The sequence below is a fragment of the Mytilus edulis genome, chromosome 9, assembly GCF_963676685.1.
Source record: "Mytilus edulis chromosome 9, xbMytEdul2.2, whole genome shotgun sequence".
NCBI classification, from domain to species: Eukaryota; Metazoa; Mollusca; class Bivalvia; order Mytilida; family Mytilidae; genus Mytilus; species Mytilus edulis.
The window spans coordinates 69549657-69568047 of NC_092352.1; the positions used below are offsets into that span (position 1 = coordinate 69549657).

Genomic DNA, 18391 nt, shown 5'->3' on the forward strand with positions numbered 1-18391 from the left:
CAACACGAACCCCAAATTAGACCTTTGGTTTTCCCGTTTAAATAGTTTTACACTTGTTATTTTGCGGCCCTTTATAGCTTGTTGTTCGGTGTGAGCCAAAGCTCCGTGTTGAAGGCCGTACATTGACCTATAATGGTTTAATTTTATCAATTGTAATTTGGATGGAGAGTTGTCTCATTGGCAGTCACGGCACATCTTCCTATATCTATATAAAGGAAAGTAGTAGCAAGTTCACAAGTTATACGTTATTTTTTTTTTATTTGCATTTTCTAAAAAAAAAAAGCATTTTATATAACCTATCTTCTCCTATGTAACTCAAAATTTGTTTTCGGAAGGCTTTGTATTGCTAGAGGAAATTCACTCTGAGACAATGGATCATACCAAACATCATTTTGACCCCTGGTTGCAACTGAAATATATGAGCATTGGTTAAAGCTTATTCTGGAAATATGTTTCGTGTGCACATTCTAAGTTGTCAAGTGATTACAATTTTCTACTTGTACTACAAACGCATCAAATGTATGAGGCTTATAAGTTTGCACGGAAGACGCGCGTTCCGTCTAGGTGAAAGTCATCAAAGGCGCTCATAATGAATATTCTGATTAACATTCTCATAGTTCACCTCATGTACTCATGTATATTCTTATTCAAATTTCAATAATTAATCACATAGGATATCACGATCTATCGCTTTTATCCTTATCCTGATAAATGTTCTAAATTATATTCCAAATAATCTTGTTCTGAAATTTGACCTTTTTATCAAAATGGTCTGTATGAATACCAGTCATAAAAGTTGGTCCATTATCAGTCATAACTAAGTAGACCTTGACTTTGTTTTTGGCCCACATGTTACACCCCATTCCAGTTTGTCTGCAATTGTTTGACCGTACGAACTTGAGATAATTAACGAATATAAATATCGCCTCTTGAAATGCAACATTCAATATTCAAACTGCTGCCTAATATAACAAAATGTCTTTTGTTTGTATGAAACTTTGTGTTCTGGCATTTGTAGCCACAGTTGGTAAGTAATTTTTCTTAATATTTGAATGCTTCTTGAATATTTTGGGCTGTACAAGAGTTTACCGAGGTACATTAAGTATAAAGCGCCGAAACGCTTCATTCTAAAAATGTAAAAAGGGTCATTGCTTTTACAACGCTATGAAATTACTTCAAGAATTCTATACTTTTAATTTAATATTTTGCTAGGATGATGACAACAAGATTGATAACAAGTTTTTCTTTAATTTACCTGTGCACTTTATTGTCGAAGCTCGTGTCATGATGAATGTTTAATTTCATTTCAAAATGAACGTGAGTTTCCAGACTGACTCGAGAATGCTGATAGCCAATCAAAATAAAGTATTTAAATGAAGCATACATACAATGCATGTAATATAATGTTTAACTAATTCTTCATGATTCAATCTGTTATATAGAATTAAATGCCTCTTCGTGTAGTTTTGATTTATGGATATTTGTTGATTAAAGTAAATGTAAGGATAAGCATTGCTGTCAAATCCATGCTCACCAATTTGACCCAATTGCAAATTAACATTTTGAATCACAGAAGAGTCAAAAACATTTCCAATTTACCAACAAATTAGTAGAAAGTCAATTAATCGTAAATCCGATATAATTTAGCAGCATTTTTTTTTTATTATAGACTTCATGCCATCAAATTATCCCTTGCGATAACATTAAGCCTGCCAACTATCATAAAACCCGATACATGCCATGCATACATTATTTTGATTTACAAAGACAGACAAACGCGTGAACTAAATGTTTGGGTCTGTTCGATTTAATGTTTATCCCGTAGCTGAATGTATTTATGTGTACCGGATCAGTTAGTGAAAAGGTCTTTTTGCTGATTTCTACTTTGATAAATATATCAATGTTAAACATTTGCAATACCCTTCCCCTTCAAAAACTATAATTAAATGTTACACGAACATGACCTAAGATGATATTACTGCCTTGCAAACCAATTATAAATCATCGAAAATTTTGAGCAATTTGTCTATAAAATTAAACCAAAATTATTACGAATAGCGATATATTATTTTTATTTGTTTGCCATATTGTACGCGCATTTGGTCTACGAAGTTATTCGTACTCCTGTGATGAGTTTATCTTTTTATCAATGTTTGAAGCAACCTAGATCATATATCAACTGTTATCAACTGTTACTTTACTGTGTAAAAGCGTTAGTCACAGCAAAGTTATCAACGGCTTCATATGTATGTATAAATGGCCAACGCACCATAAAAAATTACTAAAAAGCAAGAAAAAGTGAACATAGTAACAAATAAAAAGTACGAACGTTATATTTTGTGCGAAATCAAGCTTTTCCTAGCTTTTTTTTCTATATTCATATTTTTGTGATGAAGTAACTTTATCATAGATCACACGAACAGTTATAGATGCGACAATTTGTCCATTTGAAAAAGGTTTTTGTCGTGATGCAAATAAACTGAGCGTCGAATAAAATTTATCAATCAAAATGTAACATAGATTATTCTTCTTTGACTTTGGATTTTGACTGCATTCCTTGAACGTGAACGTGACACATCTCTTTATGTCATTTGTTTGTAAATATTAGACAGTTCTCAGCATTTATATTCTGTATGAAAGATAAACGAAAAATTATTTTAATTTCAGTATTTTGTGCTTGTCCCAATAGTTGGAGTCATTATGGAGACAAGTGTTTCTTTCTAAGCCGTGATAACGAGACATTTGCCGATTCACTGGTGTGTAAAATTGAAAAGAGCCGAGGGAGGTTAAAAAATAAGTGGTATTGAAATTTAATTTAATTTCGCGCCGTTTGCGAGTAGTTAAATTACGTGAATATAAATCGTCGCGATAATATAGTTCCTTATCTGACTGCAGTAAAGGAATTTGAAAATCACTAAATTAAATCGCCACGAAGTTGGCTAGAAAGGGTGGAACAAAGTATCCGCGAAAAGAAGTTGGTTTACAGTATTTGAATCCCTAAGGTTTTTGGTTTATCATTGAATTGTATCTTTCTCATTGGATACATGCGTTTTCAACACCGGTCAACAACTGTTGCATCTCATTTCACATCACGTGATCTTGTATAAGATATCAATAACTTTGTATAACAAGCGTTAGGGACTACTGTCTTATAATAAGATCATCAAAATAATATTAGGAGCAGGATATATATTTTCTTAATGTAGCATATCTAATCATGGTTATACTTAAGCAGTTGGTAATGTAGGAATGTCCTTTTGTTTAAAACGTGTAAGCATGGAAGATGTTTTACAAGGGATATAAAGGGCTGAAAATATGCTAATTTTGTCACTTAAATATATGTGTCATGTCATATCAACATGCTGAAAAAATGTTTGTTTTGAAATTTGAAAGTAATATTTCTTTATCTTTTAACAGAAACTGTGTGAAGTGATTGGACTTCAATATGGAAGATCTGCATCATTAGCTACCGTTGATGATGCAAAAACACAACAGTTTCTTGCAAATTTAATGATCAAAATAAGTAAGAATGCGTAGACGTTAGATTTAACATTAATGATGGAGCGCAACTTTTCTTCTATATCTTGCATTACCTTAATACAATTTTCTTACTTGTTTAAGGTGTTATCAAGCTTGACTGTTTTACTTACTATCGATTTGTTATGTTCTTATCAAATCAAACAACAAATGAGAAACTTAACATGGAGATGAAAAAATAGAACCTGGTTTGAATTACGTTCACATAACAACATTGCATCACCAAACAGAGAGTGACCTCACGTGTTTTAATTACGTTGTGTTGTAAAAAGAATATTACGCTTCTCAATGATCAAAATTGGTGTTTGTCAAATTGCTATATAACCAGTGTAATTTTTCTGACAAAACGGTTGGTTCAAAAAATTTTATATTTCTATATTTTTGTTCAAGTGTCAAAGTAAAAAAAAATTTATGAAAATTAAACGAGCCAAATTAATTTTAGTGAAAGTGTTGGGTACCACCTTAAACGACAGCAATCTTGATTTCTTTACAATATAAAACTAATATAGTTTTACCTGAACAGCATATGTAGAGACACTAGTGAAATTTAAGGTAAAGGTTATGGCCTTCTAAATAACGTTTCGATCCCTAACATCACTGACTATACATGTATTGTCGAAATCCAGAACTGGTGTACAATTTTTTTGCACATTATATTTGTGGTTTAACATCTTTGTCTCAAGTTTATGGTTTTCTGATTAGTATTAAATTAATATTTAGATCCAGTTTGTTACATGTTGTGATCAATTTATTTGGCAATCGCCAATGGCAGTCAGCAGGGTTTAAAAACATCAGTTGTTCGACTTGTTAGTCAAATGCGTTTTGTTTAAATATATCTTTTCACCTTTATGGTCTTTTGGAAAATGTTGTTTGTGCTGTATTTAGTCCCTTCAATAACGAAATTTGTTTTACATCCACAGTAATGAAAATTGCGGGTTTTATCCAACGCATTCATAGGTTTGAACGTAGTTCACAATTTAGACTTGTTTACATATTGTCGTTTGGGCTTGTATCATATTTTCCTTCCGGTTTATATTATCTATTTATCCTATTTTATTTCTTTTAATTCAAGTATTTATCCTTTTAAAATTGAGGTAAATTATATGGCCTTCCAAATACCGTTTCTATACCTAATAAAATTAACAGTACCAATTTTCTTGCACCAGATGCGCATTTCGACAAAACAAGTTTCTTCAGTGATGCTCGTGGCCAAAATATTTGAAATCCAAAGCTTATATAAAAGATGAAGAGCTATAATCCAAAAGGTCCAAAAAGTATAGCCAAATCCGTGAAAGGAATCTGAGCTTTGCATGAGGGAGATACATTCCTTAATTTATAATAATTTCTAATATTTTGTAACAGCAAATTTTAATAACACAAAAAATCCGTATGTTCATGCCAGTACCGAAGTACTGGCTACTGGGCTGGTGATACCCTCGGGGACTAATAGTCCACCAGCAAAGGCATCGACCTACATCACTTAAAAGACATGTATTGTCGAAATCTGGATCTGGTGTACACATGTTTTGCATTCATGTGTGTGGTATAACATCATTGCAGCAAACTTATGCTTTTCTGTTTAGTATTAAATTTATATTAAGATCCATTTTGTTACATCTTGTGATCATCCTTTTTTATTTGAAATCACTAATGGCAGTCAGCAGGGTTTAAGAACATCAGTTGTTCGACCTGTTTATAGTCAAATGCGTTTTGTTAAAATATACTTTTTCACTTTTTTGGTCTTTTGGAAAAATTGTGTGTTGTCTGTGCTGTATTTAGACCATTCTACAACGAAATTTGTTTTACATGCATTTGGGTCTGGAGCCGGTATGTCAGTAAACTGCTAGTAGTCTGTTGTTATTTATGTATTATTGTCATTTTATTTATTTTCTTTTGTTACATCTTCTGACATCGGACTTGGACTTCTCTTAAACTGAATTTTAATGTGCATATTGTTTTTCTACATTGGCTAGAGGTATAGGGGAGGGTTGAGATCTCATAAACAGGTTTAACCCCGCCGCAATTTTGCGTCTGTCCTAAGTCAGGACCTCCTGGCCTTTATTAGTCTTGTGTGATTTTTAATTTTAGTTTCTTGTGTATAATTTGGAGTTTAGTACGACGTCCATTATCACTCTACTAGTATACATGTACATATTTTTAAAGGGCCAACTGAAGGACGCCTACGGATGCGGAAGGTTCTCGCTGCATTGAAGACCCATTGGTGGCCTTAGGCTGTTGTCTGTTCTATGGTCGGGTTGTTGTCGCTTTGACACATTCCCCAATTCCTTTCTCAATTTTATCATTCATTTTAGCATCATAGTAGTTACATATCTTGAGATCCATGTAATCAAGTATGTGTGAGAAGTTATTTAGACATATTGATAGTCAATGCTTTGTGTCATAATAATTAATGTGCCAAGCCTCAGTCATCATTGTAAATGTTTCTTCCACTGGTAGTATTGATAACAGCAATAATGACGTTGCGTCCAATTTCAACAGGGTTTTATGTACTTATTCTAGCATGTTGTTTGTTTTTGAATGTCATATATGAAAATATATGTATGTACGATATGTGCAAAAAGAAGGCTTACACAACAAAACACAATTATTTTAAAACAATAGTTACGGCATTGCTGGTGATTATTAATTTAAGGTTACTCAGTATTGTAATACCTTATTTTTTTCATTTAAATCATTCCTCGACGAAAATTTGATAAGAAACATCATGCCGAAAAAAAAAATAGACGAGGAAATAACAACAGCTCAAAAAACTCTGCAGAAAAAGAAAAATGAATAAACTTATCATAAATATCATGATTGGAATTGTATATGTGTTCCAGACGCGCGTCTTCTTTACTAAGACTCATCACTGACGCTCGAATAAAAATGTTGCAAAAAAGCCAAATAAAGTACGAAGTTGTAAAGCATCGAGGACCCATAATTCTAAACTATTTGCCAAATATAGCGAAGGTAATCTATTCCTGTGGTAGAAAAGACTGCGTATTTCAAAAATTCAAAAAAGTTTCATAAACTAATAAAAACCATACCACAAACCGGGATTATCCGTATGCAATCAGGTATCAGACGCATTTACTATTGTCCTACGTTGTGAAAGTCATATATTCAGCTAACGTTATTGTGTTGTAAAATAGAAGCACACAATCGGCTAATTCTTTGCTTTAAAATTCAAATGTGTATGTAAGATGATTTATATAAATAAAGAAATGTAACATGTGTTAGTGATTCGCTGTATAATTTAAAAAAAAAACGTTTTGATTTATGTTATTTGCTTTTTTTTTAATTCAATTGTTCTTATCTGTCATATATCAGGGGAAACATATGTAACTCTTAAAGTAAAATGTGTATAAAAGAGGGACGAAAGATACTAAAGGGACAGTCAAACTCATAAATCTAAAACAAACTCACAACGTCATGGCTAAAAATGAAAAAGACAAACAAACAACAGCACACATGACACAACATAGAAAACTAAAGAATAAACAACACGAACCCCAAATTAGACCTTTGGTTTTCCCGTTTGAATAGTTTTACACTAGTTATTTTGCGGCCCTTTATAGCTTGGTGTTCGGTGTGAGCCAAAGCGCCGTGTTGAAGGCCGTACATTGACCTATAATGGTTTCCTTTTATAAATTGTAATTTGGATGGAGAGTTGTCTCATTGGCACTCACGCCCTATCTTCCTATATCCATATAAAGGAAAGTAGTAGCAAGTTCACAAGTTACACATTATTTTTTTTTTATTTGCATTTTCTAAAAAAAAAAAGCATTTTATATAACCTATCTGTTAGATTTGAAATGTAATTCTAAATTGTTGGGTTACTTCATTTATTATTACTGAATTTATTCATTTTATTTATAATACTTGTAGATACTATTTTTGGGTATTTGCGCATATGTAACGTTGCGCTCATGAACATTATAATATTTCCCGTTTTTAAGTTTTATGACGTTTCGCTTTTGACGTACGTTACGTTGTCTAGGTTTTATTCATTGCAAGTTATTTGATATTCGGAGACACATCATAATTTTATAGAGAGATCATAATCGGTAAGAGATAATGTATGTACATTTTTAAGAACAATATTTATTTAAAGAAGAAATATTAAGAATTGTAAAAGTATTTAAATATAAATTTATATTTATTCTAATTAAATTTTTAATTTAACAAGTTACTTATGAAGAGTGAAAGAAAGTGAATCATATTAGTATTATGCTATTAGTGTTTTAAGTTATATTTTTACTTTACAAAAAGACAAATACGATGTATTTTAATGTGTATTTGTATTTTATTGTAGATAATCGGGTGTTATGATATAGTATATGAAGCCAAAATTATATGTAATTTTGAAGAATAAAGATACTTATATAGACCGCATACTCGCCTTATTTGATGTCTTTGATGTGATCCGTTACACTATCTTCTCCTATGTAACTCAAAATTTGTTTTCGGAAGGCTTTGTATGGCTGAGGAAATTCTCTCTGAGACAATGGATCATACCAAACATCATTTTGACCCCCGGGTTGCAACTGAAATAGACACTGGTATTAAAGAGATAATAGTAACTGCAATTACGATTATCCCAATATGGCGACGGTAGATATAGGTAAAATCTTTATACTCATTTTTCTTAAATGTAGCATGCTTTTGTCAATAGTTACTCAGCTGCAAGGTTTATCTATACCAGTACATCATATTTGAATCGTGAAGGTGCACTGGATTAGTCTTAGCGCTTTGAAAATTGCCGTCGAAAAATTCGGGATGATAATCGTAACTCGGAAAAAAAGATAATCGTAATTATGGTATTTAAAAATGGAAAGATAATCGTAACTGGAAAGTGTTTTATTGATATTGACACTTAAAACATATATCTAATAGCATATAATGAAGTTATGTCGATGAATTATTTACGAAACGTTCCAACATCTTATGACATTTCTTTTTATGCATATATTATTAACAGTTCTTAGGAAAACAGCTACATATGTGTATTAATTTATGTTTTTTGATTGAGTTAAGTCTGCCAATTGATATTTTAACGTGTGTTTTTCTATGTTGTGATGTTATGCTATTGTTTTTTTACACTAGTAATTTTGGGGCCCTTTATAGCTTGTTGTTCGGTGTGAGCCAATGCTCCGTGTTGAAGGCCGTACATTGACCTATAATGGTTTACCTTTTTATAAATTTTTATTTGGATAGAGAGTTGCATGTCTCATTGGCACTCACACCACATCTTCCTATATCTACATACTAGTATATCATAAAATTTAGTTTTTTTAATAAATAAAATAAATGCCGTTAGTTTTCTCGTCTCAAGTGTTTTACATTGTCATTTCGGAGCCTTTTCTAGCTGTCTATGCCGTATGGGCTTTGCTCATTGTTGAAGGCCGTACGGTGACCTATTTTTGTTAATATCTGAGTCATGTTGGTCTCTTGTGGAAAGTTGTCTCGTTGTTAATCATACCATATTTTTTTGGCATTTTAGCTACTTCATGACTGTCACTGAAATTTCTATATCTCAGAAAATAACTATAAACAACACAAATTTAATTTTGAATTATAACAATATGACATCCTTTTAACAGTTAATGCTACATGTATATAAGAATAGAGAAAGGTTGGGATTTTTTGTGTATTATGAAATTAAGTAACGTGGAGTTCTTTGACAAACATGGATTTGTGTTCTCTTATAGTTTGGCAAAAAGCCCGAAAATGAAGAATTGAAGTTGATGTGGCTTTAAATTGTCTTACAAGGAATACTTATTCAAAGAATGACTGCAAAGTGGAGAATAAAATAACGCATATTCCGCAATATTAGAAACAAACTAATTCAAAAATTCATAAATACTCGGTATATGAAAAGTATGATGCATACATATGCATGGAAGATATTGTAGAGACAAATATTGAAGGTACTAAACAAGGAACATTTTTGTATTTGCATACTTGCCATACAATAAGTTATTTTCTATTAAATGAAAACAAAAACTAGCCTAACCTAATTGTCATGTATTTTTCTGAAGCACAAAATATTTGTTGTAAAATCTGTATTAAGACTATAGGTAAGGCTAAAAAAACAAAAAAAACAAAAGTAACTATAAACAAAAGTAACAATAAACAAAAGTAACAATAAACAATAGTAACAATAAACTGTAACTATTTTAGATCCTTTACCATACACACTGTTTAAAGAAACGTCCTAAAATACATGGGTATTTGATCAAAACATTTGAAGTAAATTTTTAAAATCATATATTATATCAGTATAAAATAGAAAAAAGGGAATCAAAGGGGAAAAAATGGACGGCTATATTTATTGAACTATAAGGAAAATGGAAATATGAACACTCATATCTACTGATAAAGGTATCAACTGTTAAATCCGATAATGCAGTTATAAAGTTATTGACGGAAACTATTGTTCATTTCGCGCAGAATTTTAATATAAACGTGATATTGGAGGCAAAACATATATATGAAAATGTGGTATACGTGACTTTCATTTTGAGCAATGAATTGAAAGGATTGCAATTTTAGGATATGGGATATAGCTAATCCCCCCTCCCCCTCCCCACTAAAAAAAACAAACAAAAACGGACTTAAACGCGCACACAACATTGAAACTTTGAAAAAAATCAAAATATCTACTTACCACAATAGTTGTCTCGACAGCTGCTTCATTTTCCGTATCTTTAACAGGTACATGTATATATCAAAAGGTTCACCAGCAAATAGAAATTTATTATAGGATATGCATGTCACTTGATGATCGCTGTATAACATCTCTTATATTATGTGATACCTCGAAAGCTTTTGATAGGGTATGACATAGTGTCCTCTTAATAAAACTAAAAGCGTATGGTATTGATGGAAATCTGTATAAATGGTTTGAAAGTTATATGTCAAATAGAAAACAAAGCGTTTTCGTTTCAAATGCCTATTCGCCTTTTGATAATACTAATGCAGGAGTTCCGCAAGGCTCTGTATTAGGTCCCCTTCTATTTCTTATTTATGTAAATGACATAGCTGATAATTTGACAAGTCTAACTCGATTGTTTGCTGATGATACATCTCTTTCTTATTCCAGCAATAACCCTTACACTATAGGGGATGTCTTAAACAGCGATTTAGAACAAATTTCAGTATGGTCTAAAGATTGGCTTATTAACTTTAACCCTAATAAGACAAAGGCTATGATATTCTCCTGCCATACTTCCCCAGATGATATTGAAATAGAATTTCAAAACCAATTAGTAGAATTTGTCTCCTGTCATAAACACTTAGGGATTACTTTTGATTCCAATGATAAATTCCATACACATATAGAAAATATTTTAAAGTGTGCAAGCACGAGATTAAATGTTCTTAAAAAATTGAAATATGTATTGAATAGAAATTATCTTGCTCGTATATATTTAACTTTTATAAGACCCGTTATGGAATATTCATGTGAGTTATGGGATGGTTGTACCCAACAAGAAGCCGACAATTTAGAACATGTTCAGTTAGAAGCAGGGAGGTTAGTAACTGGGTTGCCCGTGTTTGCTAGTCGGGAAGCTATATATTTTGAAACTGGCTGGCAATTGCTTGTGAACAGAAGAAAATCCAGAATGCTCAATATGTTCTATTCTATACATAATGAGACTGCCCCTGATTATCTCTGTGATTTAATGCCCCCGCTTGTTGGTCAAGTATCTAACTACGATTTGCGAAACAGTAATAATTATGTAGTACCCGGTTATAGACTAGACATAACTAGAAAATCCTTTTTCCCATCCACTACTTTTGAATGGAATAGCCTTCCCCCCGACATACGTACGTCCAAAACATAAATATTTTTAAACGAAAGATGAAGTCCAAATTGATACAGCCGCCTTCCTATTTTAGTTGTGGGGATAGAAAATTAATATCATTCATACACGTTTGAGAAATATGTGCAGTTCTTTAAATTCAGATTTACATCGTGTTAATATTAAACCCAGTCCCGCGTGCAGCTGTGGCCACCCAGTTGAGGATAGTATACACTATTTTTTACAGTGCGCTCTTCACAACGAAGCCAGAGAAATACTGTTTTCAAAATTAGAAAGTTATGCTATATCCATTGAGCTTCTTTTAGCTGGTGACGGTGACCTTTCTTTTCAGCAAAACAAAGACATTTTGAGTCCTTACAATCTTATATCAGAATAACACAAAGATTTAAAGCAGTCAATTAACATTCTAAATTTCTACTTTACAACCTTTCACTTCAGTCTAGTTGTTTCATTATTATTCCTTATTATATTGTATTTTTTTTTCTTTTTTCGTTTTATTTCTAATTTTTGTTTGAAGTATGTATTACATGCATTACTACTATGTTGTGTTTTTTTTTTCGCCATTATCTAATGTACTTTGTGTTTATATTTATATTGGGAGAGGACGTCTCTAATGTTGTTATAACTTGTGTCCAATCCCTTTTGCTACTTTTGCAAGTAAAATATGTTTAAACTAAAAGGTTATGCATATTGTTGTCAGTTATAAATAGATATACAAGTTGAAATGATAGGACTTTTTTTTACTGGGAACTCACTTTAGTCCCATGACTGTTTATATATATATATATATATATAGGTAAATTTGTCCTAGATATTAACCTGTAAGTTTCTTCATTTATTTTTATATGCGTTTATGTCATCGTTAAACTTGACATTTGCATTTTTAACACACAAAATACCATTGAAATGCTGAAAGACACATTTATTATGTTTCAGTTACTATTATCCGATAAAGAAAATTACGATTATCAAAGAAGAAAAATACCATAGAGTTACGATTATCATACCGAATTTTTCAACGGCAATTTTCAAAGCGCTCAGACGATTCCAGTGCACCGTTACGATTCAAATATGATGTAATGGTATAGATAAACCTTGCAGCTGAGTAACTATTGACAAAAGCATGCTACATTTAAGAAAAATGAGTGTAAAGATTTTACCTATATCTACCGTCGCCATATTGGGATAATCGTAATTGCAGTTACTATTATCTCTTTAATACCAGTGAATATATGAGCATTGGTTAAAGCGTATTCTGGAAATGTGTTTCGTGTGCACATACTAAGTTGTCAAGTGATTACAATTTTCTACTTGTACTACAAACGCATCACATGTATGAAGCTTATAAGTTTGCACGGAAGACGCGCATTCCGTCGAGGTGAAAGTCATCAGAGGCACTCATAATGGATATTCCGATTAACATTCTCATAGTTCACCTCATGTACGGATGCATATTCTTATTCAAATTTCAATAATTAATCACATAGGAAATCACTATCTATCGCTTTTATCCTTATCCTGATAAATGTTCTAAATTATATTCCAAATAATCTTGTTCTGAAATTTGACCTTTTTATCAAAATGGTCTGTATGAATACCAGTCATAAAAGTTGGTCCATTATCAGTAATAACTAAGTAGACCTTGACTTTGTGTTTGGCCCAAATGTTAAACCCCATTCCAGTTTGTCTGCAATTGTTTGACATCACGAACTTGAGATAATTAACGAATATAAATATCGCCTCTAGAAATGCAACATTCAATATTCAAACTGCTGCCTAATATAACAGAATGTCTTTTGTTTGTATGAAAATTTGTGTTCTGGCATTTGTAGCCACAGTTGGTAAGTCCTTTTTCTTAATATTTAAATGCTTCTTAAATATTTTGGGGTGTACAAGCGTTTACCGATGTACATTTAGTATAAAGAACCGACATGCTTCATTCTGAAAATGTACACAGGGTCATCGCTTGTACAACCCTATGAAATTACTAAAAGAAGAATTCAATTCTTATAATTTAATATTTTGCTAGGATGGTGAAAACAAGATTGAAAACAAGTTTTTCTTTTATTTACCAGTGCACTTTATTGTCGAAGCTCGTGTCATGATGAATGTTACATTTCAAAAAAATAGTTTCAGACTGACGACGCGAGAATGCTGTTAGCCAGTCAAAATAAAGTATTAGAATGAAGCTTACATACAATGCATGTAATGCAATATTGAACTTATTCTTCAAGATTCAATCTGTTATATATAATCAAATGCCTCTTCTTGTAGTTTTGATTTATGGACATAAGAATTAAAGTAAATGTTAGGATAAGCATAGCTGTCAAATACATGCCATCAAATTATCCCTTGCGATAACATTCAAAGCCTGCCAACAATCATATAACCCGATACATACCATGCATTCATTATTTTGATTTAAAAAGACAGACAAACTCATCAACTAGAATGTTTAGGTCTGTTCGATTTAATGTTTAACTTGTAAATGAATGTATTTATGTGTACCGGATCAGTTAACGAAAAGATCTTTTTGCTGATTTCGACTTTGATAAACATATAAATGCTGAACACCTGCAATACCCTTCCCCACCAAATACTATAATTAAATGTTGCACGAACATAACCTAAAATGATATTGTTGCCTTGCAAACCAATTAAGAATCAGCGAAAATTTTGAGCAATTTGTTTGTACAATTGAACCAAAATGATTACGAATAGCGATAGATAATTTTTACCATATTGTACGCGCATTTGGCATACAAAGTAATTCTCGTACTACTGTGATAAGTTTATCAATGCTTGAGGCAACATAAATCATATATCAACTGTTAGTTTACTGTGTAAAAGCGTTAGTCACAGCAAAGTTGTTATAAAAGCCTTCATATGTATGTATAAATGGCCAACGTTTTTGCACCATACAAAAACAACCGAAAAGAAAGAATAAGAGAACATAGTAAAAAAAAAAGTACGAGCGTTATATTATTAGCAAAATCAAGCTTTTCCTAGCTTTGTTTTTACAATATTCATATTTTTGTGATGAAAAAAGTAACTTTATTATAGATAGCTCGAGCAGTTATAGATGCGACGATTTATTGGGAATAAGAACACCATGTGCTTTTAGTCCGATTACCAAAAAGTGGAATCCGTTTGAAACAGGTTTTCATCGTGATGCAAATAAACTGAGCGTCGAATAAAATGTAACATGGATTATTCTTCTGTTCCTTGAATTTGACAAATCTCTTTATATCATTTGTTTGTAAATATTAGACAGTTCTCAGCATTTTTATTCTGTATGAAAGGATAAACAAAAACTAATTTTGATTTCAGTATTTTGTGCATGTCCTACTAGTTGGAGTCATTATGGAGACAAGTGTTTCTTTCTTAGCCGTGACAACGAGACATTTGCCGATTCACTGGTGAGTAAAAATGAAATCAACAGAGGGAGGATAGAAAAATAAGTGTTCTTATTATAATTTTTGTCTTTTACTATGATTTATAATTACTCTTTTTGCATGTTTTGTATAAATCGCTGTATGAAGTTTGTCTTATTCCCGATTCTGGATGAGTGTGAATTCCAATGACAGATAATGAGCGGAAGCAGAAGTTGATTACTGTTTAAACACATCTAGGCTCGACTCTTTTAAAGTTACTGAAAACCAATTAGTTTTCGCGAGCGATTTAATTTCGCGACCTTTGCGACTAGTTAAATTACGCGAATATAAATCGTCGCGATAATTTATTTCCTAATCTTACTGCATTTAGTGAATTTAGAAATCGCTATAAAAATAAAATTAAATCAACACGTAGTGGGCTTAAAAGGGCTTGAAAAAGTATCCGCGAAATGAAGTTGGTTTACAGTATTTGAATCCCTCAAGTTTATCATTGAATTGTATCTTTCTCATTGGATACATGCGTTTTGATCACCGGTCAACAACTGTTGCATCTCATTTCATATCACGTGATCTTGTATATGATATCAATAACTTTGAATAACAAGCTTAAGGGAATACAGTCTTAGAATAAGATCATCGAAATAATATTAGGAGCGGGATACATTTCCTTAATGTAGCATATTTCATCATGGTTATACCTAAGCAGTCGGTTAAGTAGGAATGTACTTTTGTTTGGAATGTGTAAGCATGGAAGAACTTATGCTGTTTTTTAAGGGAGAGAAATGACTGAAAATATGTTAACTTTGTCATTTAAATTAATGGTATCATATCATATCAACATGCTGAAGAAATGTTTGTTTTGAAATTTGAAAGTAATATTTCTTTATCTTTTAAAACAGAAACTGTGTGAAGTGATTGGACGTCAATATGGAAGATCTGCATCATTAGCTACCGTTGATGATGCAAAAACACAACAGTTTCTTGCAAATTTAATGATCAAAATAAGTAAGGATGCATAGACGTTAGATTTAACATTAATGATGGGGCGTAACTTTTCTTCTCTACCTTGCATTACCTTAATACAATTTTGCCACTTCGTTTAAGGTGTTATCAAGCTTGGCTGTCTTAATTACTATCGATTTGTTATGTTATCCTATCATGGCAAATAAAAAATGAGGAACTTAACATGACGATAAAAAAAAACTGGTTTGAATTACGTTCACATAACAACAATGCATTACAAAACAGAGAGTGACGTCACGTGTTCAAATCTCAAACCCTCATTTGTTTGAATAGTAGGAAGTAGCATACTAAAACAGAAACGGATGTTCCGATGAGCCTAGAAAACGATATATTACACTATAATTATCATATCACGTTGCTCAATTGTTGGTATGTATTTGATATAATAGTTTAGACCGTTGGTTTTCCCGTTTGAATGGTTTTACACTAGTATTTTGGGGGCCCTTTATACCTTGTTGTTCAGTGTGAGCCAAGGCTCCGTGTTAAAGACCGTACTTTGTCATATGATGGGTTACTTTTACGAAGTGTAACTTGGATGAAGAGTTGTCTCATGGGCATTAATACCATATCTTCTATTACCAAAATACAAAAAAAATCACAGCATAACTTTGAAAATGAATAATTGATTGATGGAACTAACATCAATGAACATGTTTTGTTTAAAAGCAGCAACATTTTTGTTTGTTTTATCAGATTCCATTGGAATGTACATAGGATTAAATGACCTTGTAACTGAAGGGGAATTTCACTGGATAGCAAACGGCAAGCAGGCAACATACTTTAACTGGGGACCTACCCAGCCAAACAACAGAGGGGGGAATGAGAACTGTGTAGCTATGAGAGTTGATCCAGTAATAGGCTTCAATTATTCTTGGACAGATGGTCCTTGTACAGTACCAACTACCTATATCTGTGAAATGGTGTAAGTACTATTTCAAAGAAATCAATTTAAACGCAATAACTTTAACACTGTGCTTTTCATCAGTACAAAAATATGTTGTTTTTCCCCTGTTTGTTTTGATTTGGTTCCAACTATCGAGTAATCAACATTTATTTGTCATTTTCAAAATTGAAAAAAAAATGTCCTCTCTTCCTAGATTTTATATGTTCGGATATTTTGTTCCAAAAACAGTAGTATGTATAACAAAAGCTAACTGATAAATGACTTCGTTCAAACACTTATACTTTTACAAAAATCACAAACATTTGAAATAAAAATTACTTTATGTATACAACTGAATATTTTTTTCAAATTTGTCTTTGTATATTTTAGAGCAGCAGATATCGGAAACCTTCTTGGATAGCCGTAATTGTCAGGAATGTGTTCATATCATTTTACATATCAGTTTATTTATTACATATATACACACCAACTTTGTTGTTGTTTTTATTTAATATTTAGTTTGTATGTTACTTGCTATATATTGAGAGAACCCTCATTGTTACATGGAATGTCGTTAGAAATAATTCATCAAGTCAAGTTTTTAAACATGCTGATAACATCATATTTTTTTTTGTCTTTAGAAGCATGTAAGACTCACTACAAATTTGATTAAAAAAATGTTGATACGATATTACAGCATCTATCTACCTTCATCCGGCTATTAGAGTTCCGAAGGTAGTAGGTTTGTAAAAGCATATTTAACCAACACGAGATGACGTAAAAAAATCAAACTTATTTCGACATCGATATCTGTTTTTAAACTATATAAAAACTGAAGAAGAAAAAAACAAACGTAACATTGTGCTCTACAAACTTTTAGACTTATAACAGGGCTCTCTGATGTCGGAAGATATCAATATGTTATACATGAATCGGTACCATTATTTATTAAAAAAACAATTTATTGACTTCAACGTCAATTCTGACGATTAAAATATTTGTGAAAATCTTGTGTTAGTGCAATCAACAAATGATTATGGAAATATAAATAAACAGAAACATAAAGGAAAATTCTGCAAGAGTTGTCGTTCTTTGTTCGTGTGTTTATCATTTGCTGGTTGAAGTTATTATTGGGTGAAACGAAATGCAAGCTAAGCGACCTATGTTTCATTCAAGCTCAGACAAACGAGATAAATCATTAACATGTAAATCATTCTTATTATTCCATCCAATGATGTTGTACATTTTATTTTGTAATTTTAAAATTTTAGACGATTGTGACGTGTTATTTGGGTTCTATTGGTGTAAATTATCTAAACGGTTTCAATATTGACTTTCATGGTTTCCAAGTCTATTTGTCTTATGTACATCTGTTAAATGTTATGTAAGAATATATGTCGTAATCCCGATAATCTCTATCGTTCTTTTTTATAAACAAATAACAAAATTTAGTCCTGGTTTCTATGATGAGTTTATTTGCAGGACTTGCAAAAACTCTGCAACATGATATTACTGCTGATTGAATCCTTCTTTGACAACTTAAAGCTAGTTGTCTGACTTTAATAAATATATTATCATGCTCTACTAATTTCCGATGGTGTTTTCTATGTTGTTGTGAATCGTTATGACACATAATAGTTTAAAATTGAGAATGGAAATGGGGAATATGCCAAAGAGACAACAACCCGACCATAGAAAAAAAACAACAGCAGAAGGTCATCAAC

General features: G+C 31.8%; 2 protein-coding genes across 2 annotated transcripts; both read left to right on the forward strand.

Annotated features, from left to right (window-relative positions):
* The first annotated feature begins 946 nt into the window (after positions 1-946).
* On the forward strand, positions 947-3770 carry LOC139488913 (killer cell lectin-like receptor subfamily B member 1A). Its single transcript, XM_071274881.1, has 3 exons — positions 947-1027; positions 2668-2756; positions 3418-3770. The coding sequence occupies exons 1-3, from the start codon at positions 976-978 to the stop codon at positions 3535-3537; spliced, it is 261 nt and encodes an 86-aa protein (XP_071130982.1). The 5' UTR covers positions 947-975; the 3' UTR covers positions 3538-3770.
* Positions 3771-13081: 9311 nt separating this feature from the next.
* Positions 13082-17157, forward strand: LOC139488905 (perlucin-like protein). Its single transcript, XM_071274872.1, has 5 exons — positions 13082-13207; positions 14697-14785; positions 15661-15766; positions 16478-16706; positions 17058-17157. Exons 1-5 carry the CDS (start codon positions 13156-13158, stop codon positions 17086-17088), a joined length of 507 nt encoding a protein of 168 aa, XP_071130973.1. The 5' UTR covers positions 13082-13155; the 3' UTR covers positions 17089-17157.
* The last annotated feature ends 1234 nt before the right edge of the window (positions 17158-18391 follow it).

Excerpts from the sequence above, each read along its gene's own strand:
- LOC139488905 (XM_071274872.1), top strand. The coding sequence starts at position 13,156 with ATGTCTTTTGTTTGTATGAAAATTTGTGTTCTGGCATTTGTAGCCACA. Across the intron at positions 13,208-14,696 it reads GGCATTTGTAGCCACAGTTG|TATTTTGTGCATGTCCTACT; the intron begins GTAAGTCCTTTT and ends TTTTGATTTCAG. Across the intron at positions 16,707-17,057 it reads ACCTATATCTGTGAAATGGT|AGCAGCAGATATCGGAAACC; the intron begins GTAAGTACTATT and ends TGTATATTTTAG.
- LOC139488913 (XM_071274881.1), top strand. The coding sequence starts at position 976 with ATGTCTTTTGTTTGTATGAAACTTTGTGTTCTGGCATTTGTAGCCACA. Across the intron at positions 1,028-2,667 it reads GGCATTTGTAGCCACAGTTG|TATTTTGTGCTTGTCCCAAT; the intron begins GTAAGTAATTTT and ends TTTTAATTTCAG. Across the intron at positions 2,757-3,417 it reads AGACATTTGCCGATTCACTG|AAACTGTGTGAAGTGATTGG; the intron begins GTGTGTAAAATT and ends ATCTTTTAACAG.